The following is a 27391-nucleotide window of genomic DNA, read 5'->3' as shown; positions in this document are numbered from 1 at the left end:
CTGTATACATGTAATGAGAGCACAGAAGACTTGTTACCTGGTAACTCAGCGAGAGCAGCTATAGCAGGGAGTAGGGGGAGTTACAGACCTAGGACAGCGGGGGCTGTATTATATACCAATCTCCCTGTACACATGTAATGAGAGCACAGAAGGCTTGTTACCTGGTAACTCAGTGAGAGCAGCTATAGCAGGGAGTAGGGGGAGTTACAGACCAAGGACAGTGGGGCTGTATTATATACCAATCTCCCTGTACACATGTAATGAGAGTACAGAAGACTTGTTACCTGGTAACTCAGCGAGAGCAGCTATAGCAGGGAGTAGGGGGAGTTACAGACCTAGGACAGGGGGGCTGTATTATATACCAATCTCCCTGTACACATGTAATGAGAGCACAGAAGGCTTGTTACCTGGTAACTCAGTGAGAGCAGCTATAGCAGGGAGTAGGGGGAGTTACAGACCTAGGACAGGGGGGCTGTCTTATATACCTATCTCCCAGTATACATGTAATGAGAGCACAGAAGGCTTGTTACCTGGTAACTCAGTGAGAGCAGCTATAGCAGGGAGTAGGGGGAGTTACAGACCTAGGACAGTGGGGGCTGTATTATATACCAATCTCCCTGTACACATGTAATGAAAGCACAGAAGGCTTGTTACCTGGTAACTCAGTGAGAGCAGCTATAGCAGGGAGTAGGGGGAGTTACAGACCTAGGACAGTGTGGGCTGTATTATATACCAATCTCCCTGTATACATGTAATGAGAGCACAGAAGGCTTGTTACCTGGTAACTCAGTGAGAGCAGCTATAGCAGGGAGTAGGGGGAGTTACAGACCTAGGACAGGGGGGCTGTATTATATACCAATCTCCCTGTATACATGTAATGAGAGCACAGAAGGCTTGTTACCTGGTAACTCAGTGAGAGCAGCTACAGCAGGGAGTAGGGGGAGTTACAGACCTAGGACAGCAGGGGCTGTATTATATACCAATCTCCCTGTACACATGTAATGAGAGCACAGAAGGCTTGTTACCTGGTAACTCAGTGACAGCAGCTATAGCAGGGAGTAGGGGGAGTTACAGACCTAGGACAGTGTGGGCTGTATTATATACCAATCTCCCTGTATACATGTAATGAGAGCACAGAAGGCTTGTTACCTGGTAACTCAGTGAGAGCAGCTATAGCAGGGAGTAGGGGGAGTTACAGACCTAGGACAGGGGGGCTGTATTATATACCAATCTCCCTGTACACATGTAATGAGAGCACAGAAGGCTTGTTACCTGGTAACTCAGTGAGAGCAGCTATAGCAGGGAGTAGGGGGAGTTACAGACCTAGGACAGGGGGGCTGTATTATATACCAATCTCCCTGTACACATGTAATGAGAGCACAGAAGGCTTATTACCTGGTAACTCAGCGAGAGCAGCTATAGCAGGGAGTAGGGGGAGTTACAGACCTAGGACAGAGGGGCTGTATTATATACCAATCTCCCTGTACACATGTAATGAGAGCACAGAAGGCTTGTTACCTGGTAACTCAGCGAGAGCAGCTACAGCAGGGAGTAGGGGGAGTTACAGACCTAGGACAGTGTGGGGTGTATTATATACCAATCTCCCTGTATACATGTAATGAGAGCACAGAAGACTTGTTACCTGGTAACTCAGCGAGAGCAGCTATAGCAGGGAGTAGGGGGAGTTACAGACCTAGGACAGCGGGGGCTGTATTATATACCAATCTCCCTGTATACATGTAATGAGAGCACAGAAGGCTTGTTACCTGGTAACTCAGTGATAGCAGCTATAGCAGGGAGTAGGGGGAGTTACAGACCTAGGACAGTGGGGGCTGTATTATATACCAATCTCCCAGTACACATGTAATGAGAGCACAGAAGGCTTGTTACCTGGTAACTCAGCGAGAGCAGCTATAGCAGGGAGTAGGGGGAGTTACAGACCTAGGACAGTGGGGCTGTATTATATACCAATCTCCCTGTACACATGTAATGAGAGCACAGAAGGCTTGTTACCTGGTAACTCAGCGAGAGCAGCTATAGCAGGGAGTAGGGGGAGTTACAGACCTAGGACAGGGGGGCTGCATTATATACCTATCTCCCAGTATACATGTAATGAGAGCTCAGAGTGCTTGTTACCTGGTAACTCAGCGAGAGCAGCTATAGCAGGGAGTAGGGGGAGTTACAGACCTAGGCCAGTGTGGGCTGTATTATATACCAATCTCCCTGTATACATGTAATGAGAGCACAGAAGACTTGTTACCTGGTAACTCAGTGAGAGCAGCTATAGCAGGGAGTAGGGGGAGTTACAGACCTAGGACAGCCGGGGCTGTATTATATACCAATCTCCCAGTACACATGTAATGAGAGCACAGAAGGCTTGTTACCTGGTAACTCAGCGAGAGCAGCTATAGCAGGGAGTAGGGGAAGTTACAGACCTAGGACAGCGGGGGCTGTATTATATACCAATCTCCCTGTACACATGTAAGGAGAACGAGACCGCTCTGCTAAGCTGGAACCTGCCTGATAGGACATCTGCAGCGGTGTATTCTGAGCCTTGGACAGCGGAGCTGCCACAATTTAGGTTTCTCTATATTCTAGGACTGTGTATTCCAACATGTTATTTCCCTTTACTGCATAACTATGGGCCTGCGGCACAGATGGAGCTTGTGCCCAGCAGCTGGGCCTTTGGGTGCAGGGACGCCTATTATGTCCAGTCATTTCTGCTCCCTCTATTGGGTCTCTGCACGGGAAGTAGACAGCACAGCTATGTACATACGGTGAGTGTTATGTAGGACGGGCTTCTCTCACTGGTACAAGATACTGTATGAAAAGGTCTGATAAGATGTTGTTTGTTTTTGCAAAGACTGATTTGGAGACTGGTTGAACCTTATACAACATGATGGAAACCAAATGAGCCATCAATGGATCTATATGCTTTACCTCACCAAATATAGCTGAGTGGCTCTAAAACTATAGTCAGCTATATGGTAATGATGAGAATTGGTTTGTTTTCAATGGTTGATGGTTTAGCCAAAGATGGTGAGGTTCCGATGTTTCCTCACAATAGTGTTTTTCCGATGTTGTCTCACTGTAACTCGCTCCAGTGGCCTCTCCCCTGTCTAATGCAGAGAATTATCAGTCAGGCATGCAGCACAGGAGCAGGTATCTTGGGTGGTGTGCAGTCACTCTGAGCTTGTCACTGTGTCTATGATGTGACGGTGGCACTCAGCATGTCACTGCCTGCCAATGAGTGCCCGTCTGACTGGTTAAGCTCGTAGTCTTTCAGGGCAGTCACATGGGTCACGGAGCAATGTGTGATCACTGCAGAGCATGAAGCACAGCAGCAGCCAGTCACAGGAGTAGTCAGCTCAGCCAGCCCTGAGAAGACGGAGTCTTGCGTGGAATCATCGGAAACCATCGATGTACCAGGATCAGTGCATAGGCCTAAACAGTGTTGTGTGACGAATGCTAATTACATTGACACTATGTTCTCTTTATGTCCAATCCCTACTATAAAGCAAACATCTGTAACACTAGTTATTAACGTCATGTGAGAAAATGTGGAGATTTACCATAGATGGTTCCAGCAATAATGTAACTTCCTCCAGTCCCGTAACTAAAGGTGGGGATTGTGCAGAGGGGCAGGTACATGTGTCCATGTATAAGGTGGTATTGTCCTATTATATATTTGTAGTTTTTTTCCACACATTTATTGTTTACTGACCATTATAATATTATATATCACCCTCTCCCTCATTCCCCCCCACACTCGCCCTTTTCCTTTATACCCAAGTTATGACTAAACACAGCAGTGAGGCAGAATTTTCTACATCAGAGTCATTTTATTGTAAGTTTACAAGAATACAGTTTTCTTCTGTAGTAACACTTGGAATGTTATTTATTGAATATTTAATACTACAGATTACTATAATATTGTGTGAATGTTTTGCTGCTAGAATAGTGAAACAAAAGCAGATTATAAAATGAGCAGCTGCTGTATCCTGCAAACCTGGGGGCAGACACACAAGCAGCAGATAATGTGGGCGGAGCTGGTAATCTGAAACTAAAATTAGAATGGTAACAGCAGAACAGAGTATTTCAGCTCATATAACTCCATTACAACTATGATCAGACAAGACTGACATGGATGCAGCTAGATAACAGAACAGAGTAATGATGTGAGGCTCCCGGCATACTGGAGCAGTGACGCTGTGCTGTGCACCTGTATATGGATAACAGATCATACAGCCAACGCTCAGAGATGTGCAGCATCCTGGCATTTTCCATCAGGTGGGGTCTGTACATATTAGGAGCCATCCATGAGGAATAGCTGTCCTGGCTTTCTCTCTTTGGTATAATATGGTCCTTTCATTAAAGATGAGAGTAACATCCTGCACATAATAGTCCTCTAACGTCCAGTTATTCATACAGAGCAATTCCTGTTATTATTCATGGCTTGTGTACAATGTGTCATTTCTGCATTACTCATGTATTATAAGCTGCAGGATATCAATACTCGCACAGTGCTGTCATTCCGTCCATGACACACATACAATAGAGACTACACATTATCTAATACATATGTACCAACAAAATGCTGATATGTAACATGATAGGAGGTAATAACAGGACAGGCCAGTGTATCCATGCAGGTGCCCATCAGAGAGCAAATCCCCAACACCAGAGCGGTGTCACAGTGACAGGAGACAGGAAAGAGGGGCACACGTGTAAGACAAAACCTTTCTTGTTTGGGTATGAGAAATGGATACTAAGACAGTCACAGTATAAAGGTGCTAAAAGCAAAATCTAGCAAAAACAGTATAAATCAGTATAAATCTAAAACCCAAAACAATAAAAAAAAACTGCATAACAAGAACCTGGGAATATGAAGAGCTGGTGCAGCCCCAATATATACTTCTAATCACCGGTACCTAAAGTGACAGAGTAATAAACATTTATGTCAGTTTTTATCCAGTTCTGCATAAGTCACTGTAATTGTCTGACCAATACCGACCAGGCTTATGCCGGATTGGTCTTCAGTGGCCCTAACCTCGGCTTGTACCCTGGTCTATAGCTGACTGCCCTGTCCCTATCTGTTATTTTCTCCTGCCAGCTGTGGTGTAGTGTGACCAGCCCATGAGACACAACTCACCCTCATGCAGAAACCTCTATACTTCCTTTTGACATCTTTGGTAAAAATTACAGCTATGGTAAGAACTTACCGTTGTTATCTCTCTTTCTTCGAAGTCCATAGGGTCCACAGGGAGACCCCGCTCCCGAGCCAGAGGCACCTCAGTTTGTAATAAGCCAAAGGCCGGAGGAGGATAAAAAAAGACAAGTATTTCTGGAACACACAAGAAACACATTCTCACATAGAAGACGGAAACACCAGTGACCAGAGAGATGCCATGGTGCATCAGGATGGGTGCCCTGTGGACCCTATGGACTTTGAAGACGTTCTTAACATATTTCATTCTCTTCTTCAGGGTCCATAGGCTCCACAAGGAGACCTTGGGGATATCCCAAAGCAGTCCTTTAAGGGTGGGGACGCTCCTGAGCTAAGAGGTGAATCCGGCGCCCAAAGGAAGCATCCTGAGAGGCAAAGGTATAAAATGCATAGAACCTTAGAAAGGTCTGAACAGAAGACCACATGGCCACCTTAAAAAGCTGAACAGCCAAGGCGTCACAGCGAGCTGCCCACGATGGACCCACAGACCAAGTAGAATGAGCAGTAACAGAAGGCGGAACAGGAATGCCCTCTTGAGTGTAAGCCTCAGAGATAGTCATACGAATCCATCTAGCCAATGTCTGTTTATTGACTGGCCATCCCTTATAAAATCCATACAGTAAAAACAAGGAGTCCGATTCCAAAAGGGAACTGGTACGGACCATATAAATCCTGAGGGCACGTACCACATCCAATGAGGCCTCACCTGCCGAGAGGTCTGGGGATTGAAAGGCCGGAACTATAATTTCCTCATTAATGTGGAAACTTAGGAAGGAACCCAGGGCAAGTCCTAAGAACCGCCCTGTCCTGCTGAAATATCAGAAAAGGGGAGTGACAGGAGAGCGCCCCTAAGTCTGACACTCTTCTAGCAGAAGAAGATAAACAGTCTTAGCTGTTAACCATTTGAGATCAACTGAAGCCAGGGGTTCAAATGGAGGGCCCTAAAGGACAACAGCCAAATCCCAAGGAGCCACAGGATGGACAAAGGGAGGCTGAAACCAAAGCACACCTTGTAGGAATGTATGAATGTCCGGAAGAGGAACAATCCTGCATTGAAACCAAACTAAAAGTGCTGAGACGTGCACCTTCAGTGAGGCTAAGCGGAGACCAAGATCCAATCCCGCCTGGAGGAATGCCAAAATCCTAGGTATCCAAAACATCAGTGGGTCATTACCTCTGGGACGACACCATTGAAAATAGGTATGCCACACTCTGTGATATATCTCAGCAGAGGCTGGTTTATGTGCTCTGAGCAGTGTTTACTACAGAGCTGGAGAAACCTTTGGACTTTCTGTTGATGTCTCAGGAGCCACGCCGTCAAAGACAGACGACCCAGATCCGGGTAAAGGAAAGGACCTTGAGACAACAGGTCTGGACGTTGAGGCAACAGCAACCGGGTGTTGATGGAGAGACTCTGAAGATCTGAGTACCAATGACGTCTGGGCCACGCTGGAGCCACCAGCAGCACAGTTCCTCCTTCTTGTTTGAACTTCTGAATGACCCGAGGAAGAAGTGAGACTGGAGGAAACAGGTACGCAAACTGGAAGGTACACTGACAGCACGTCTACCAGGAGTGCCCCAGCATCTCGTTACCATACACTGGCAGTTTGTGAGTGTCGGGAGGCCATGAGGTCCACATCTGGAAGGCCCCACTTGTCCACTAGGAGTTGAAATACCTCTTGGTGAAGAGACCATTCCCCGGGATTCACATAGTGACAGCTGAGGAAGTCCGCTTCCCAATTGAGAACTCCTGGAATGAACACTGCCGATATGGCCATCCGCCCATGTCAGTATGCGTGACACCTGTCATAGCCGCCTGACTTCGAGTACCTCCTTGATGGTTGATGTAAGCCACGGTGGTGGTATTGTCTGACTGAACTTGCACGGGCTTCCTGTGAAGTACTTGTCTGGCCAGCCTAAGGGCCCTGAGGACAGCCCCAAGTTCCAATATGTTGATTGGCAGGGTAGATTCCTCTGCTGTCCAACGACCCTGAAAAGAGTGAGGACCGGAAACTGCGCCCAACCCCGGAGACTGGCATCAGTCGCCATAATTACCCAGTCCGGAATCCAAAAGGGGTGCCCTTTGGTGAGATGATCTGTCTTCAACCACCAGGATAGGGATAGACGCATTGCCGGAGATAGCACCATCCTCTGTGCTTTTAGCTGATGGGGTAATCCGTTCCAACTGGAGAGGATCAGATTCTGCAGAGGCCTTGAATGGAACTGGGCATAATCCACCATGTCGAATGTCTACACCATGGATCCCAGAACCTGCATCGCTGAGTGGATTGACACCCGGCGACTGTGGAGGCATCTGCGTACTCGCGTCTGCAAATGGGAGATCTTTTCTGCGGTCAGAAAGATCCTCTGCTGTTAGGAATCCAACAGTGCTCCCAGATGGAGCATCCTCTGTGATGGAGTCAATGATGACTTCTTCCAATTGATTAACCACCAGATGGTGGTGGGCTGCCATGATAGCCATAACTTTGGTAAACACCCGAGGTGCAGTAGATAGGCCAAAAGGCAGAGCCCGAAACTGGAAGTGCTGCTGTTGTATAGCAAATTGGAGATAACACTGGTGAGAGGGTGCAATTGGTACATGTAGGTGTGCATCCTGAAAATCCAGTGATACCATAAAATCCCCAGGTTCCATAACCAGTATGATGGAGCGTAGGGTTTCCATCCTAAACCGAGGTACCCTGAGGAACTTGTTCAGGGACTTGAGATTGAGGATAGGCCGATGAGATCCGTTCAGCTTCTGAACCAGAAAGAGATTGGAGTTATAACCCGTCCTTCTTTGAGGTAGCGGGACCGGTACTATGACTCCTGCCTGGAGCATGGATTGTATGGTTTTCTGGATTTGTAAGGCCTTGTCTTTGTCTGACGGAGGACCTGTGCAGAAAAACTGATGAGGTAGTCTGCGAAATGAAAGGGCGTACCCGTGAGACCACTTCTCTTAGCAAAGTGTCCGTGGTGGTTTGACACCAATACTGGGTGAACTGAAATAGTCGGCCTCCCACCCTGGGAGCCCCCAGGGGGAGGCACGTCTCATCAGGCTGAGGACTTGTCCTCTGTTGTCTAGTACTCCAAGTCTGCTTCTTGGGTCTGGTAGTCTTTTTGGTGACTGACTGCCTAGGAAAAGACTGACCTTTAGGTTTTCCTTGGGGCCGAAAGGACGAGGCCCGTGTCCCTGTGGGAATAGGTGAAGGCAGACACGCCGACTTAGCTACTGCCAACGTGTCTACAATCTTGTCCAAGTCAGAACCGAACAAGATTTCACCATTATAAGGTAAACATTCTAATCCCTTATTAAAATCAGCATACGCTCACCAAGAGCACAGCCACAAGGAACGGTGAGATGACACCGCAGCAGCCGAAATCCTGGAAGTAAAGAGGCTGACATCCAAAGCAGCTTCATTAACATATGTGGCTGCATCACGGAGGTTGCCCACCAGTTACCTAATCTCTGGATACATCTGTAGGAAAATAATCTTTCAGGGAGTCTGCCCAAAATTCCATAGCCTTGGCAACCCATTAGATAGCTATGGCTGCCCTAGCGGCTGCTCCTGAAAGTGAATAAATTGACTACAGACAAACTTCTACCTTACTATCCGTAGTATCTTTTAAGGAAGATATGGAGTGCCTGCCCCCACCGCCTGTGGTGATCCACCTTACCTGTTCCCGTACATCCGGCAGCAGTCCTGCGAGGTCCGGCTAGCACAGACCCCGGGGTCCCTGCCGAGATAGACAAATCTGTACTGGCGTTGTGGTGCCAGCGGGGTGACAGCGGCAGCGTGGATGTTGTTCTGGAGCTGTGAAACAGCCCCCCTATGTGTACAGTGACCTGACTCCAGCAGGGCACCAAATGAAACTGAGGTGCCTCTGGCTCGGGGTATAGAGTGGCCCAGTGCATCCTGGGAGTAAAAATGTAACTGCGTGGTGCCCGGATATCCTTGCATTCACCTACACCCCAAGGTCTCCTTGTGGAGCCTGAAGAATAAATCAGTGTTTCCACTAAATCATGTCTTACAGCAAATCACTAGATCTTACATCCAGGCCATGACAGAACATGTGCACCACCGAGAGGACAACTGGACACTATTCCAGCTTTACAATGTACAAAAACGTTCAGGTCAAAAAGTGTGGTAAATACTAATAAACAAGTGCCACACGCAGCTGTGTTACTCCACATGGACATCAGACAGGTACAGCATCTGGTTTTCTTACTTGCTAGCAAACTCTTTATATAATATTTTTGTAGGTTTATAACAAAGCTTGTATTGTACTTTTTGTGATTTTCTCACTACCAAATAATCTTCATCTCCTGACCCTGCACATTACTGGTGGTGTCACCACTGTGGGAAGAGACAGTGCAGGACATACTGAGGACAATCTGTACTTATCCTACTTATCCTGTGATGTCCCTGTATTTGTCACGACCAGGACTGCGGGCCCCAGGAGAGAGCGGACTTTACCTGTCAGGGCGCTCTGGCAGGGTCCTTCCTGCGGGAGTCCTGGCTTCTGGAGGTGATCCTGTTACTGGCGATCGGGCAGGGTGTCAGGCGGAACAGCAGGCAGTGGATTCCCGAGCAGCGCCGATGAACACTGGGCGCCACCATCTTGTATTCCGACATGTGACCCGCTTAGCCAATCCTGCCTCAGCAGCTTCCTGGGAGTCCTAGCAAGGCTATCTGCACCTGTTTTTGGTACTTAAGGGTGTTTTGCACATCCTGCTGTTGCCAGTGCAACGTTAAACACAGCGTAGCTGTGTGATAGAAATAGCAGGCTGACTCCACAGGAACTAAGTCTCTGTGTCAGCCAGTACCATCTCTGACTCCCGTCCAGAGCACGTCACCCTATTTGTCTACCCCGCAGAAGGGCCTGCCGTCTCCGGGGTGCAGTGTCCTCTTCAGCCTCCAGCTCCAGTGTCCGACTTACCTCGTCTCCCTCGGTTGCCACACCCTGTACTTCCCGCACTTCTCTCCATTCATGAATCACACCCCCCTGAGGCTGGCTTCTTTCCAATACCAGCAAACCGCCCCACGAACGTCTCCACTCCGGATCCGTCCTAACAAAATTGTGACAGTTTGCACTGGCCAAATGGATACGGCTAGTGGACAGGGCCCTAGTGCGGACCTTCTACAGGGTATTGCAAACCGGCTAGAAAGCCTAGAAGCCTCTTAGCAGCAGTTAGCTCAATTTCTGCAGGATATGTCGCTCAGACAAGACATCTTGCAGGCCTCCCTCGTTATGGTGAATATGCCTCCTGCCGCTAATCCGCAATCTCCTCTGGTTGTTTCCGCTCCGGCTACCCCATCGCATCTGCATTTACCTACGCCTAGCAAGTAAAGGTCGCCTACATTGTCTCCCTTTTGTCCGGCACTGCATTAGACTGGGTGTCCCCACTCTGGGAGAGGTCTTGGCATCCTTTCGGAGGATATTCGATGAGCCGGGAAGAACCACATCTGCCTCCACAGAGACTATGCGTCTCCGCCAAGGGAATCGCCTGGTCAGCCAATATGTTATACAATTTCAAACTTTGGCGTCAGAACTAAAATGGAATGAGGAAGCTCTAGTCTCAGCTTTTAGGAATGGTCTCTTGGATCGACTAAAAGATGACCTTGCCACTCGAGACGTACCAACAAAATTAGATGAGATAAAGTTGACCTGCGTTATCGTGAGAGACAGGCTGAGAAAAATAAGGGAGATCGTTTCAGGTTCCGAGCTACCAACCCTCCGGTTACCCCCATTCCTGAACCTACGGGTGACGAACCAATGCAAATTAACCGAGCCAGACTCACTATTGAAGAACGGCAAGACGCCACCGCGAGAATCTCTGTATGTTCTGTGGAGAGACGGGTCATTTGGTTGCCACCTGTTACCGCCGTCCGGGAAGCCTTCGTTCTTAACTGGCACCGGAGAGACCAGGTTAGGAGTTATGTCGTTGTCTCCAAGTAAGAACGAATCTGTTATCTCTATCCTATTGGATTTAAAACAAGGATCTGAAATTGTTCCTTCTCTTCTCGTTTCAGGGGCCGCCGAAAACTTAATCACCGCAGAACTGGTTCAAAAACTTCAAATTCCTGTCAAATCCCTCACCCGTACCATCACTTTATCGGCGGTAGACGGCAGTCAAATTTTCAACGGGACTGTTTTCCTGCAAACCCAAGCTGTTCGTGTGGAGGCTCTTCATACTGAACTCATTTATTTTTTAGTTATTCCCAAAGCCTCCCACGGAATTATTCTGGGATATCCGTGGTTATGAAAACACAACCCCAGAATAGATTGGAGCTCCATGCAAGTATTGTCCTGGGGGGATTCCGGTTATGTTTCCTGCTTGCCTTGTATTAAGCCTATTAAAAAGATTCAAACCTCAGAAAGTTTGCAGATCCCTATCCATTACAAATCTTTTAGTGCGAAACCAGGGCTGGCGCATTACCTCCACATAGAGACTGGGATTGTCCCATTGACTTAGTTCCAGGCAAGACTCATCCTCGTGGTTGTATATATCCGCTGTCGTTACCTAAGACCAAAGCTATGTCAAAATATATACAAGAAAACCTCCAAAAGTGTTTTATATGCCCTTCCACTTCTTCTGGCGCTGGTTTCTTTTTTGCCTCTATGAAGGATGGGGGTCTCCGACCCTGTATCAATTATCAACGTCTGAATGACATTACGGTGAAAAATCGATACCCATTACCCCTTATCACCGAATTATTTGACCGTGTCAAAGGCGCTATAGTATTTACTAAATTAGACCTACGAGGTGCGTACAACCTCATTAGAATACGTTCTGGCGATGAATGGAAAACCGCCTTCAATACTTGGGACGGACATTTTGAGTATCTGGTGATGCCATTCGGGCTCTGCAATGCACCTGCGGTCTTCCAGAACTTCGTGAATGAAATTTTCAGGGATTTGCTGTATGTGTCTGTGGTTGTATATCTGGATGAAATCCTGATCTTTTCCTCGTCCATTTCTGAACATCGATCGCATGTGAAGGAGGTTCTATCTCACCTGAGTGAGAACCATTTGTATTGCAAGCTGAAAAAATCCGTATTTCAAGTATCCTCCATTCCATTTCTAGGATATATCGTCTCTGGGTCTGGTTTGGAGATGGATCACAAGGTACAAGCCATTTTGGATTGGTCTCGCCCTAACTCATTAAAAGCAATACAGAGATTCTTGGGATTTGCAAATTATTACAGGAAGTTTATAAAGGGGTTCTCTACCCTAATGGCCCCAATTTCAGAGTTGACTCGCAAAGGAGCAAATCCCTCGCAGTGGCCTCCTGAAGCTGAGACAGCCTTTCATATGCTGAAAAAGGCTTTCATTTCAGCACCCATGAGACAGCCTGATATCAACAGTCCCTTTTTTGTGGAAGTAGATGCCTCCTCCGAAGCCGTGGGGGCGATGTTATCGCAAAAGTTTGAAGATAACAGGATACATTATTGTCTGCGTGTTGGATCCACTAACAGATTGCGCCTGCTAGTTATCTGTTTTTACAGACAGGGTAATGGAATGCTGGGAAAGCGGAGGACTGTTTAGTCCGTAACATGGTGTTTACTTCCGGAATCCTTGGAACGCAGGACTTCCAGTCCGCGTTCCCCTGAATATATTATTTTTTATTGTATTCCAATGTATTTTTATGCATTAGCACTTTAGATTTTAAGAGGTGCTATAAGATGTAAACTATATTCCTGTATGTCATTAGGGTTAAGGACTTTCTTTTTATTTAAGTGTTATACATCACTTCCTGTTTGAGAGGATTTTTTTATTTAAAGTGTGTTACATCACTTCCTGTTTGGGAGGATAAATAGCACCATTCACCCACTGTCTCATTACACCTTGACAAAGATCGAGTGAGGGTCGAAACTGCGTTGGTGCTGAGACCAGTGGATATTAAAGAACATTTACAAAAACCGGGACACCCTTATTTGAAGGATACACAGTGAGTCCATTACCTGTTTTAAGTCCAGACCTTTTACTTGTGTTTTGGATTTTTCTGTTTCCTCCAATTGGAAAATTTGGGACCCTGGTGATTGTACCCAGTGCCTTTTAATTTTGGAATAAAGTGAAATTTCTAAAAATTTGATTAATTGATCACATGATTATTTCTGGATTAAAAAGATCAGATCAAAGGACTTAAAGATACCGTTATATGTGGATCACCTCTACTCCTGAACGTGAGTTGGGGTACACCCATTTTTAAAGATACCTTGATATACATTTCCATTCCTTGATACATGTGAGTTTATGGTACGCCCAGCTCATATATCAGTCGTGGCGAGGCTCTATCCCTTGGATCTTCCTCAAACTGATACAACAATTTTCACGTGTGGAAATGGAGCAGTATAGCATTTATTAAGATTATCTTGCTGTACTTCACATCTGTGCCTGTTTGTTTTTGTTTACATATCCTGTCCATTTGGAGTTGACCATTCATGAGAGAGAAGTCACCTTACAACATTGGGGTTTGATTTCATTTTTATGTTAGCGTCGCCTTAGATCTTATTACCCATTTTTTCTATTACCTTTCCTATTGCCTTTATTGGGAAGGCACGTAGGTAATAAGATTGGGCTGACATCTTTGTTTGCGCCAGGATTCCACTTACCATTTGATATATTAAAGATTTGCCAGTCTTTTGATGTTCCAGCCGTGACCTTACAAAACTTTTCTAAAATCTGGACTACGGTTCATTCCTCCCTTCAAAAAAAAACATCTCACCGACACAAACTAGGGGCAGACAGAAAGAGCTGTCCCCACTCTCAAAGTGGGTGATCAAGTGTGGCTGTCCATTCCATGAAGTTCGCTCCTCGCTTCATTGGTCCATTTTCTATCACCGATATCATCAATCCCGTGGACTACAAGTTAAAAAACTTCCTCCTTACCTCAAAATTCCGAATTCCTTCCATATTTCTCTGTTAAAACCGTTAATTCTCAATCGATTCTTCAAAGTACTACATCTGTCTCCTAAGATTAAGACCGAGAGAGGAGTGGAGTTCGAGGTTAAACAAGTTCTGGAATCCAGGTTTCGTTATGGTCAATTGCAATACCTTCTAGATTGGAAAGGTTACGGTCCTAAGGAAGTCTTGGGTAAAAGCAGAGGATGTCCAGGTACCTAGTTTGATCCGCGATTTCCATTCTAAAAATCCAGGGAAACCTAAAGAGTGTCTGGAGGCCATCCCTAAAGGAGGGGGTACTGTGACGACCAGGACTGCGGGCCCCCGGAGAGCACGGACCTTACCTGTCAGGGCGCTCTGGCAGGGTCCTTCCTCCGGGAGTCCTGGCTTCTGGAGGTGATCCTGTTGCTGGCAGTCGGGCAGGGTGTCAGGTGGAACAGCAGGCAGTGGATTCCCGAGCAGCGCCGATTAACACTGGGCGCCGCCATCTTGAATTCCGACATGTGACCCGCTTAGCCAATCCTGTCTCAGCAGCTTCCTGGGAGTCCTAGTAAGGCTATCCTGCACCTGTTTTTGGTACTTAAGGATGTTTTGCACATCCTCTTGTTGCCAGTGCAACGTTATACACAACGTAGCTGTGTGCTAGTTCCTGTACTACCTTGTCTCCGTATTGCTGGTTTGTTGGAGACAGCCTGCTATTTCAACGTCTGTGTCAGCCAGTACCACCTCTGACTCCTGTCCAGAGCACGTCACCCTATTTGCTTACCCCGCAGAAGAGCCTGCCGTCCCCGGGGTTCAGTGTCCTCTTCAGCCTCCAGCTCCAGTATCCGACGTACCTCGTCTCTCTCGGTTGCCACAGCCTGTACTACTTCCCGCACTTCTCTCCATACATGAATCACCCCCCCCCCCCGAGGCCAGCTTCTTTCCAATACCAGCAAACCGTCCCACGAACATCTTCAGTGTCCACTCCGGATCCAAGTCCTAACCACGTTGTGACAGTATTATTCCCCCATTACTACGTACCCTGCTCACCTCTGTACTCTGCTGGGGATATCGGGAGCCTGATGCACTTAATGGACATCACTGTTAGTGGTTTATACCAGCAGCTTCCTGTGTCCCAACCCTAATTACATTATCTAATAATGTATAAATTACATAAGAGATCATGATATTAATGTCCTTATCTTTTGGAATAATGTAAATAGTAGGTTACAGAGGATCTAATTAGAAGGAACCAGACATCAGACTGCTGTAAGGAGATTAGAGATCCATTTACCAGGAAACCCAACGAGAATACTGGATCCAGTGAGATAAAATCAAAGGTTACACATGTCATTATATCGCCCATCTCACACCGTCACTTAGAGCCCAGTCATCACATGATGTCAGTTTCCCAATTCCCATATTACATCCCCAGCACATTGTCATGACAGATTAGTTATGTCCCTATATTACATCATGTGATCTTGTTATTGCACAAATAGGCCAATAGCACAATAATCTAATACAGAGCTACCCAAACTCCTCTATTACAGTCCAGGGTTTAAGGATATCCATGCTTGAGTCCAAATGGTTAAATCAAACTGACTGAGGTACTAATTAAGTAACTTGTGCTCAAGCATGGATAGCCTTAATACCCGGACTGTAATAGCGGAGTTTGGGAGACTCTGATCTGATAGAATAAGTAAACTGAAAGCCATTACATGATGAACCTGTTGGAGCCCTATGTTGGCTACATCCGTGTGGATTTATATATATTGTAATATATTACTATATAATGTGATAATGCAAATATCATTTACCCTTATTTAAGCAGGGCCAGCAATCTAGGCTAAAATTCTATTTATGCTTGTGCTTAAAATGTTAAATACTTTCTATATATTTCTAGACGCTCACACGCATTGTTTTTCTCCTTGATGATGTTTCTCATGCCTAAAAAGATGCAATTTTTTAAAAAAATATTTCCCATACTCAGGACATGAGAAATGGTTTCTCACCTGTGTGACTTCTCTGATGTTTAACAAGATCTGATTTCTGTGTAAAATATTTCCCACATTCAGTACATGGAAATGGCCTCTCACCTGTGTGATCTCTGATGTGTAAGAAGTAATGATTTAGCAGTGAAACATTTACCACACTCAGAACATGGAAATGGTTTGTCCCCTGTATGACGTCTCTGATGTGTAACAAGGTTTGATTTGTCTGTAAAACATTTCCCACACTCAGAACAGGAAAATGGTTTCTCACCTGTGTGACTTCTCTGATGTATAACAAGATCTGATTTCTGTGTAAAACATTTTCCACACTCAGTACATGGAAATGGTTTCTCACCTGTGTGACTTATCTGATGTCTAACAAGTTTTGATTTAGACGTGAAACATTTCCCACACTCAGAGCATGAAAATAGTTTCTCACCTGTGTGATATTTCTGATGTGTAACAAGAGCTGATTTCTGTGAAAAACATTTCCCACACTCAGAACATGGAAATGGCTTCTCACCTGTGTGACATCTCTGATGTGTAACAAGAACTGATTTATAGATAAAACATTTCCCACACTCAGAGCATGTATGGGGCTTTGCACTGGTCTTAGTTGGTTGGTCATTAATGACTTTTGTGTTCTGTTGGGCATCTATAGAACAGGAAAATATTTTATCTACTGCAGGAGCAGTAATAGGTGTACCAATATCTGAGGTATCAGGAGAACATTCCCCATAATCAGAGGGATCAGATGACACATGTGCACTGTGAGGTGTTGGATGTATAATTGTGGTGTAAGGGTTTTGTCTTAGAAAATCTCGGGTGATGTCATGATCTTCTATGTCACCATTTGTAGATAAGATGAGATGTCCCTCTGAGATCTTCCTTCTGTTACATCCATCTGCTGGGAATAAAATAAATATATGATAAAAGTATTGTTTCCCTGTAACAGGGAGTTTTCCAATAGAGACTACGATGATAGGTCCCCAAATTAGCAACAAATGGGGAAGTTCCATTATGTCATGGAGCAATGTAGAACGGTCACATATTATGCTATGCCATAGATATCACAGGATTTACATGTTTATTGTAATACAAAACATAAAGACAATTGTTGTCGGCATTGGCGCCACCACTACAAACCTGGGTACATCTAGCAATCCAAGTACAATGACTTAAGCAAAACAATGAAGCTTGCAGCCCAGTATCAAGGTTCTTGCAAGTATTTATTGTATATGCATCAAACACCATTACACTGCTGGTAAAATGTTCTCACCTCCCAGATCCAGAGGCCTAAACAGCATAGGCTAGTGAGAGACACCCAAAACAGCCTCATATCATCATGACTGACAGCATTCAGGACTTTAGGCACAATTTTGACACAAAATAAAATAGGCCAGCTCTGGGTGTTACCCATACGTTACATGGTACCGCAATAGGTTTTTGTTTAAAAATTAGCTTCTGTAGCTGGGAGGTGAGGAAGATGTAACTACAAGTTAGTGGTGTATGAAGGATCATTCATAGAGTAGGAACTCGCAGAAAATTAGGAACTTCTGATGCTGGGTTGAACAAACTCCCTATACTGTCCTTTGCTGGATACACGCAGATTGTCAGCGGAGGTCACAAGCCCCAAAGTGACCAGATGTCCTTGTTCCCCCAGGTGATCATAACAATTTTTTGGGCTTACTTCAACACTCCTCGGGATTGTTACATTACTGTCAGCAACCGCCTGTTACTGACTCCTCCCAATGCCTCTTGGGTGGTGTTGGCTAACTGTGGGCCAGTCTGCACAGGGTAGCTGGCAGATGGAATGAGCTTGGAGACACTGGGCTTAAACCAGAACAGCTGGGGGTGCAGCTACCAGATGATGCTCAGATACCAAACCCAGCTGCACACACCGTACATACTACATCATTACATATGCAGCGAACATAAAGCCTATAATGCTAGTATTTCCCTCTGATGGTGTCATAGCACATAATGTTATGCCGTGGGGCCATCTCAGCCGCGTGGCTTGGGTCCCCGACCACATCCCACAACAAGTGTCTTTCTGCATTGCATTCATATATATGGTATTACTATCGCCATGCAGCTTGTACCATGTAAATATGGGTAACCCAGGTGCGGACATGTGTGTTAATAATATACGATGCTTGCGCTGGTGTTTTACTGTGTGACATAAAAGGAGAGAATATCTCATATACTATAGATACAATGTGTTCTAACATATTAGACCAGGCCTGGCCAACCTGTGGCTCTCCAGCTGCTGTGAAACTACAAGTCTCAGCGTGCCCTGCTACAGTTTGGCTATTAGGAAATGCTAAAACTGTGGCAGGGCATGCTGCGATGTGTAGTTACACAACAGCTGGAAGGCCAAAGGCTGGCCAGGCCTGTACTAGACCATGAAAGCTGAAGGTACGTGAACCAGATACTGCTGCCTCCAGGCTTACAGGAAAGATGAGCAATATCCATGGGATGTACGGAAAAAGAAGCTGGTAATGCGCAGAGGTCGCCATATTGGGGAATATTTACATGAATATATTTTTATTGCATATTTCCATTATAAAATATCAGGTGAGTAGTGTTGTTGGAAATTATTTCATCCCAAAAGACGTGTTCCCCACCCTCATGGTGATCCCTTCAATGTACAGAAATGTCTACTAGTTCTTCATATTAGGTGAGCAAATATATTCAGCATATTATCCTATGTACTTTCAGTAGACCAGGCCAAGCCCTTTGTGAGCGTGTAGAATAAGGGATTGTTGTAACAGGGCACTGTTGCACCCTGTGCCGTACACCATTACGTCATGCGGAAGGGGTGTGACATGCTGCTTCGATAACTGCAACGATGACCGTCCTAAGGACGCCCAAGTGGCTGCATATACTGTCCGGTCGCCCATAGCTAGTTACGACCCTGTGTTGTAGTGCAAGTAGTATGCGACTCTTTTCTGTAATAAGTGATTATTACTCACCTGTGCTGATATCTGTCGGTATTTTCTCTTCCTTACATTGCTGATCCCCTCTTACATACGTCTCTTCTTCTCCCTCTATAGCTTCCGCCTTATTATCAGTCACATACGTCTCTTCATGATCTAGATCTTCTGCCTTCACATCAGTCACATACGTCTCATCTTCTCCCTCTGTGTCTTCTGCCTTCATATCAGTCACATACGTCTCTTCATGATCTAGATCTTCTGCCTTCACATCAGTCACATACGTCTCATCTTCTCCCTCTATAGCTTCTGCCTTAATATCAGTCACATACGTCTCTTCATGATCTAGATCTTCTGCCTTCACATCAGTCACATACGGCTCATCTTCTCCCTTTATATCTTCTGCCTTCACATCAGTCACATACGTCTCATCTTCTCCCTCTGCATCTTCTACCTTAATATCAGCAAGATCTTCACTCTAAATGACCCATAACAAAATAAAGTCTAATTTCATTGAGAGTAAATAGCAAAATATCAGTATATAATACACAAACAGATTCTCTATAGATCATATAGTGACAATCATGTTAGTATTTGTGAGACCACAATCCCCATCTACCTGATGCTCCTGTGGGATCATGTTATTCTCCTCTGTACAATTCTGAAATCTCTCTGGGGTATCTTGGTTACTGGGTCCATCTGTAGGAGACACACAGTGACTGAGTACATTGTACATATGTGATTATCAGGTGATGTGTGTATATAGGGGGCCCCCATAGCTACTCTGCCCTTTACAATGACAGCCTCCTCTTACCTGGTGATGTGAGGAGTCGGTGATTCTCCATCATCACGTCCTTGGACAGACCACAGACCCTTCTGCTCCTCTATATAGTCCCCCTCTGCATGGAGACACATACAGTGACATCCTTACACCTTTTAGGAACCTCACACATACAATGATAGTCATCACGCAAAAACATATCCCCTAGTGGCTCTGTCATGTTCCGTTCCCAGCAGGCACCTCCCCAGTTATGACCCTGTATTATTACTATAGATATGTGATGTCAATGTGACACTCCCAGACCCTCTCACCTTCCCAGTCATGTCCCTGTATGATTATTATTAAGATTTAAATAGTGTTCATTCTAGCACCCTGCACCTGTCACAACCCGTGCAGTTTCTCTTTCCTGCCGGAGGTGTTGCTCTCTGCTCTGGTACTTATAGAACACTCAGATGATACAATAAACTGTTGAGATACATACCAGAGTGTGCTAGAAGCACCAGAGAAGAGAGCGACACCCCAGGCAGGAAAGAGGACCTGCACGGGTTGTGCAGGATGCTAGAATGAAGACTATATAAGTGATGTCTCAGTGACACTTCCAGATGCTCTCATTTCCCCAGTCATGTCCCTGCATTATTACTAAAGATATAAATGATGTAACTGTGACACTTCCAGATGCCCTCACCTCCCCAGTCATGTCCCTGTATTATTACTATAGATATAAATGATGTTACTATGACACCCCCAGATCCTCTGACCTCCCCATTCATGTCCTGTATTATTACTACAGGTTGAGTCTCCCATATCCAAATATTCCGAAATACGGAATATTCCGAAATACGGAATATTTTTAACATGACTGAGAAAGTGAAAACTTTGCTTTCTGATGGTTCAATGTACACAAACTTTGTTTAAAGCTCAAATTATTAAAAATATAATATAAAATAACCGTCAGCCTGTGTGTGTAAGGTGTATATGAAACATAAATTAATTTAATGTATGTGCAAACTTTTTTTGATGCACAAAATTATTAAAAATATAGTATAAAATGACCTTCAGGCTGTGTGTATAAGGCTTATATAAAACATTAATGCATTCTGTATGTATATTGGGGTCCCATTCCCAAGAAATTTCATTATTTTCTGCAAATATTCCAAAATACGGAATATTCCGATATCCAAAATACCCCTGGTCCCAAGCATTTTGGATATGGGAGACTCAACCTGTTAGATAAGTGATGTCACTGTAACGCTCCCAGACACTCACCTCCACAGTCATGTGCCTTTATTTTTATTTATTTCTTTTAAATCAATTTTTATTTGACTTTTTTTTTATTGTTTAAAACAATATACAAATAGACAGAACAAAAACAGAAAACAACAAATGTCACAGTAAAACAGCACAAAAATCCAAATACAAAAGCTGGACAAAGCTAAACACACTCCAGTACAACATGGATAGCAAAAACAAAAGCACACAATAAAATTGTCCTGGAAATAAGACAAAATAATTATAAACATACAAATATAAATGGTATTGACTACTGGTATAATAAAATACGAAAAATTGCATTTAGGATTGAATACATAGTTTGCATTTTCGTAAAATTAACTGAACAAACTAATTACATTAAGGAAAACCAAACACACTGAGCAGGTAATTACTGCTGTCCCTGGCGCTGAAATGTGGTTACACTAAACACCTGCTGCAAGTAATAAGCTTCTAGTTAGGACCCCAAAGTTACACTTCTAAACAAATTAATAGGAAAATTACTGCGCTATATGTTCAGTCATTCTCAATATATATTGTGTATAAGATATTGCTCTCTATTAGGTATGCAAAAAGGCTTGTTTGAATGTCACAAATAAAATATTTAATTATTAAAACATTAGTACAAAACATGTAAACATACAACATTAGTGCTGCTTAATAGGCAGCCAATCACGCCTAATCCGACCTCTTGGTATATGTATGGGTATCACAAAAAGTTTCAAAGATAAAAACTTCAGAGATAAAAAAAAAAAAATCAATTCCTTAGAGTACTATAGTCCATAAAGCAGATGCTTTTTTCTAACACTTTGGTTCATACTATGGTTAATAAGTATCCATTTGAAAATGTGTGGCAATAGTTTTCCACTTTAACAGCCTCACAAATGAGCCAGAAAGCCTGTCACTGACAGATGAATAATGCGTTAATACTATCCGTGAACACTGGCATCCCAGCGGTTCACTAGTAAGCCTGCCCAGGTGTTCTGCCATTAGATGTAAATTACCTCAGTCTCTTAGTGGTGGATAATAATCAGCACCTCAAGGTATTGTGGCCACTCAGAGGTGCGTGATCCAGACGCAGCTTCCCTGCAGCGGGATAGCAGCTGGAGGTATAGACCGGCTTCTCAAGGGTAATCAGCGGCTGCTGTAGTGATAGACTGCCGCTCTCAGCTGAACGGCATGTAACCAGAGTAGTATCAGTAACCAGGTGTAACTGGAGGTGATGACGTCAACGCGTTTCATCCCACACACGATTGGGACTTTCTCAAGACTGACAGATAGAGCCTCCATCTGCTCCATATAGACCTCCAGGTCCTCATTAGGTAATCAGTTCCATCTGAATCCACTTATTTCAGTGAGCTTTCAGTCTATATATCCCTTTAGTTGGTATCAGACATATTCTTACAGTACACACACACACACACACATATATACATATATATCAGGGGTTGACAATTTTTTCAAAAATTTAGGAGCTAGGATGAAAGTGTAGGAGCCAGACCACCGTCCCCCAAAAAAAATTACAGGAGTGAGGAGCACAGCTCTGTATGTTATACACACTATACTAGTCCACAAAATGGTCACGGTTGAATGGATACAGTAAAATGGAGACCCCTTCACTGCTCTGCAGAGCTCCTCTGCTCCACCCTCCAGTAATAATGGACCACATTTCACATTAAATAATGGTGCCAGAAAGTACAATAAAAACCCCCTCCCCTCATGGTCACACCACTATCCCTTTGAAGCCGCTCTGCAATCCCTGGCCACGCATAGACCCTACTACCGGAGAGCTCTATGCAGCTGGAGATAAGAGACAGTAGACAGCTGGGACATACAGGAGGATCAGAGTAGCCTGGGACAGACAGCAGGGATCATAGCAGGCCAGGATGGAGAGGAGTCGTCAGCGCAGGCTGGGACGGACACAGGCACAGCAGCCACCGCAGGCAACACTCAGCACATGCGCTCCTGTGCATGATATGAACGCCGCAATACTATAGGCACAAATCTCTGCCAGAGCTGATGAGGATCTGCTATCTCCCTCACTGCAAAATCTGGCCAAGTATCAAACTCTGGTAGCCATGGCGACCTGGGCCCTGGGATTTGTCGAGCCCTGTACTATAGGTACAGAGACCCCCAGTGCTGGTGTATGAGGAGACTGTGTGACAGTACAGGGTATATAGCCCAGGCCTTCCCTCACTGGTATATACTATAGGTGCAAAGACCCCCAGTGCTGATGTATGAGGAGACCGGTGTGACAGTACAGGGTATATAGCCCAAGCCTCCCCTCACTGGTATATACTATAGGCACAGAGCCCCCCAGTGCTGCTGTATGAGGAGACTGTGTGACAGTACAGGGTATATAGCTCAGGCCTCGCCTCACTAGTATATACTACAGGTACATAGACCCTCAGTGCTGATGTATGAGGAGACCGTGTGACAGTACAGGGTATATAGCCCAGGCCTCCCCTCACTGGTATATACTATAGGCACAGAGCCCCCCAGTGCTGCTGTATGAGGAGACTGTGTGACAGTACAGGGTATATAGCTCAGGCCTCCCCTCACTAGTATATACTATAGGCACAGAGACCCCCATTCCTGCTGTATGAGGAGACCGTGTGACAGTACAGGGTATATAGCCCAGGCCTCCCCTCACTGGTATATACTATAGGCACAGAGCCCCCCAGTGCTGCTGTATGAGGAGACTGTGTGACAGTACAGGGTATATAGCTCAGGCCTCCCCTCACTAGTATATACTATAGGTACATAGACCCTCAGTGCTGATGTATGAGGAGACTGTGTGACAGTACAGGGTATATAGCTCAGGCCTCCCCTCACTAGTATATACTATAGGTACATAGACCCTCAGTGCTGATGTATGAGGAGACTGTGTGACAGTACAGGGTATATAGCCCAGGCCTCCCCTCACTGGTATATACTATAGGTATAGAGACCCCCAGTGCTGCTATATGAGACTGTGTGACAGTACAAGGTATATAGCCCAGGCCTCCCCTCACTGGTATATACTATAGGCACAGAGCCCCCAGTGCTGCTGTATGAGGAGACTGTGTGACAGTACAGGGTATATAGCTCAGGCCTCCCCTCACTAGTATATACTATAGATACAGAGACCCCCAGTGCTGCTGTATGAGGAGACCGTGTGACAGTACAGGGTATATAGCCCAGGCCTCCCCTCACTGGTATATACTATAGGTACAGAGACCCCCAGTGCTGCTGTATGAGAGACTGTGTGATAGTACAGGGTATATAGCCAAGGCCTCCCGTCACTAGTATATACTATAGGTACAGAGACCCCCAGTGCTGCTGTATGAGGAAACTGCGGGACAGTACAGGGTATATAGCCCAGCCCTCTCTGGTATATATTATAGGTACAGTAGGACACCACAGCCTGCTCCCCCTTATAGGACACCACAGGCTGCTCCCCTGTATAGAAGGACACCACAGACCACTCCCCCTGTATAGTAGGACACCACTGGCTGCTCCCCTGTATAGAAGGACACCACAGACCACTCCCCCTGTATAGTAGGACACCACTGGCTGCTCCCCCTGTATAGTAGGACACCACAGACCGCTCCCCCTGTATAGTAGGACACCAAAGGCTGCTCCGACTGTATAGTAGGCAACACAGGCCACTTCTCCTGTTTAGTAGGACAACACAGGCCACTCTCCCTGCATAGTATGGACACCATAGGCTGCTCCCCCTGTATAGTAAGACACCGCAGGCCAGGGCCGGATTTACAGCTACCCATCCTAGGTGGCCGCCTAGGGCCCGGGAGGTCCCAAGGGGCACGTGGCTGGGCTTCCCTGATATCTGGTCCTAAAGAAGTACCTGCTGGCTGCGCTGTTTGTTTTGGACGTCAGAAGCAGCACAGGGGAGGAGGAGGAGGAGTTACAGGCCAGCTGGATCATTAGGCAGGGTATAGCGCGCCAGTGAATCACGTGTTACTGCTGACTATGCCCTCTCCCTGCGCTATCAGGAGGCACTGCTCCGTAATGCGATGTGACGTCATACCGCAATTTTACACTGATGGAGGAAGAACCAGTCGAGGAACCATGGAGGTCAGCGGCGCTAATACAAACGTCCCCGGCAGGTAACTTTGGCGGAGAGGGGAGACAGGGGCTGTGAGGGGATGGGAAGGGGTCTGAGCTGTGAGGGGAGGGGATCAGTGCTCTGCTAAAGTGGTCTGTCCTGTGAAGGCAGAGGAGCCTGTGTTGTCAGTGGAGGTGGGATCTGTGGGGAGGGGGGGTCTGTGCTGAGAGGGTCTGTGCTGAGAGGTTAGGGGAGTCTGTGCCGAGAGGTGAGGGAGGGGTCTGTGCTGAGCGGTGAGGGGAGTCTGTACTTAGAGGTGAGGGGAGGGTCTGTGCTGAGGAGAGGGGGGGGGTCTGTGGTGAGTGGGGTCTGTACTGAGAGGTGAGGGGGGGTCTGTGCTGAGAGGGGCTCTGTAGTGAGTGGGGTCTGCACTGAGAGGTGAGGGGGGTCTGTGCTGAGAGGAGAGGGGGGTCTGTGGTGAGTGGGGTCTGCACTGAGAGGAGAGGGGGGGACTGTGGTGAGTGGGGTCTGTGCTGAGAGGTGAGGGGGGTCTGTGGTGAGAGGGGGGTCTGTGGTGAGTGGGGTCTGTACTGAGAGGTGAGGGGGGGTATGTGCTGAGAGGAGAGGGGGGGTCTGTGCTGAGAAGGGAGAGGGGGGGTCTGTGCTGAGAAGGGAGAGGGGGGGTCTGTGCTGAGAAGGGAGAGGGGGGGGTCTGTGCTGAGAAGGGAGAGGGGGGGTCTGTGCTGAGAAGGGAGAGGGGGGGTCTGTGCTGAGAAGGGAGAGGGGGGGTCTGTGCTGAGAAGGGAGAGGGGGGGGTCTGTGCTGAGAAGGGAGAGGGGGTCTGTGCTGAGAAGGGAGAGGGGGGGGGTCTGTTCTGTGAGGAGAGAGGGGGTCTGTTCTGTGAGGAGAGAGGGGGTCTGTTCTGTGAGGAGGGAATCTGTTCTGTGAGGAGAGAGGGAATCTGTTCTGTGAGGAGAGAGGGGGTCTGTGCTGTGAGGGAAAGGGGGTCTGCTGTGAGGAGAGAGGGGTACTGTGCTGAGAATGGGTCTGTGTTGTGAAGGGAGTAGGGTTCTGTAAGGGGAGGGTGGTCGGTGTGAGAGGATAGGGGGTCTGTGCTACATGGGGTCTGTGCTGTTAGAGGAAGAGGGTCTGTGCTTAAAGGTTGAGCGTTGTCTGTGGTTTGAGGGGAGAGGGGTTCTGTGATGTGAGATAGACAGTGAAGGGGCAGTACGTGGTGCTGTGAGAGGGCAGTATATGGTGCTGTAGTAAGATGGGCAGTAACTGGGTCAGTGTGTGTGCTATGGGGGCAATGAGTGAGCTGGGATGGATGTCAGTGTGCTGAGTTAGTGATTGCTGTGATAGGGCAGTGGGTCAGTGTGATATGGAATGGACTGGCAGTGAGAGCTAATTGAGGGGGCAATCAACGGGTCAAACTTGGAAAAGCTTAGCGATAGCTAGCGAAGATCAAGTGTATTGTAAATACATAGGGCTATATTTACTAAAGGGAGATTTTTTAGAAGTGGAGATGCTGCCCACAGCAACCAATCAGATTCTAGGTGTTATCTTCTAATAGGTGCTAGTTAAATGTTAAGTAGAATATGATTGGTTGCTATGGGCAAAATCTCCACTTCTAAAATCTCTCTTTAGTAAACATACTCCATAGCCGACATTTCTAGGCTGCGTGGACCTTTTCTTCTGGGTGCTGTACAGGGAGGGGGCCCCAAAACCGGTATCTTCCCTAGGGCCCCATGAGGTCTAAATCTGGCTCTGCCGCAGGCTGCTCCCGCTGTATAGTAGGACGTTGCAGTCCACTCCCCCTGTATAGTAGGACGTTGCAGACCACTCCCCCTGTATAGTAGGACACCACACGCCACTCCCCCTGTATAGGACCCTGCAGGCTGCTCCTCCTGTATAGGATACCGCAGGCCCCTCCCTCTCCACCTGTATAGTAGGACACCACAGGTCACTCCCTCTGTATAGTAGGACACTACAGGCCTCTTTCCCTGTATACTGACACAGCTGGCCGAAACCGCTTATAATAGCACACCGCAGGCTGCTCCCACTGTATAGTAGTACATTGCAGGCCGCTCGTCCTGTATAGTAAGACCCCGCAGGCGGCTCACCCTGTATAGTTTGGACAATGCAAGCCACTCCCTCTGTATAGTAGGACACCACAGGCCACTCCCTTATATAGGACACCGCAGGCTGCTCCCCCTGTATAGTAGAACACCGCAGGATGCTCCCCCTGTA

The 27391-nt window shown here is 46.3% G+C and overlaps 1 protein-coding gene across 1 annotated transcript in view; it reads right to left on the bottom strand.

Moving 5' to 3' along the window:
* Positions 1-27391, bottom strand: part of LOC148508066 (uncharacterized) — a 251333-nt gene that overhangs the window by 154621 nt on the left and 69321 nt on the right. The window contains exon 6 of the mRNA XM_088445070.1: positions 16229-16630. Coding sequence (XP_088301196.1) covers positions 16229-16630 — 402 coding nt within the window. The remainder of the gene's footprint in view (positions 1-16228; positions 16631-27391) is intronic.

This window comes from Taudactylus pleione, unplaced genomic scaffold (genome assembly GCF_031769625.1).
Source record: "Taudactylus pleione unplaced genomic scaffold, aTauple2 ptg000377l, whole genome shotgun sequence".
Classification (NCBI taxonomy): domain Eukaryota; kingdom Metazoa; phylum Chordata; class Amphibia; order Anura; family Myobatrachidae; genus Taudactylus; species Taudactylus pleione.
Note: the sequence above shows the minus strand (reverse complement) of the source record. Positions and strands in the feature narration are given on the sequence as shown.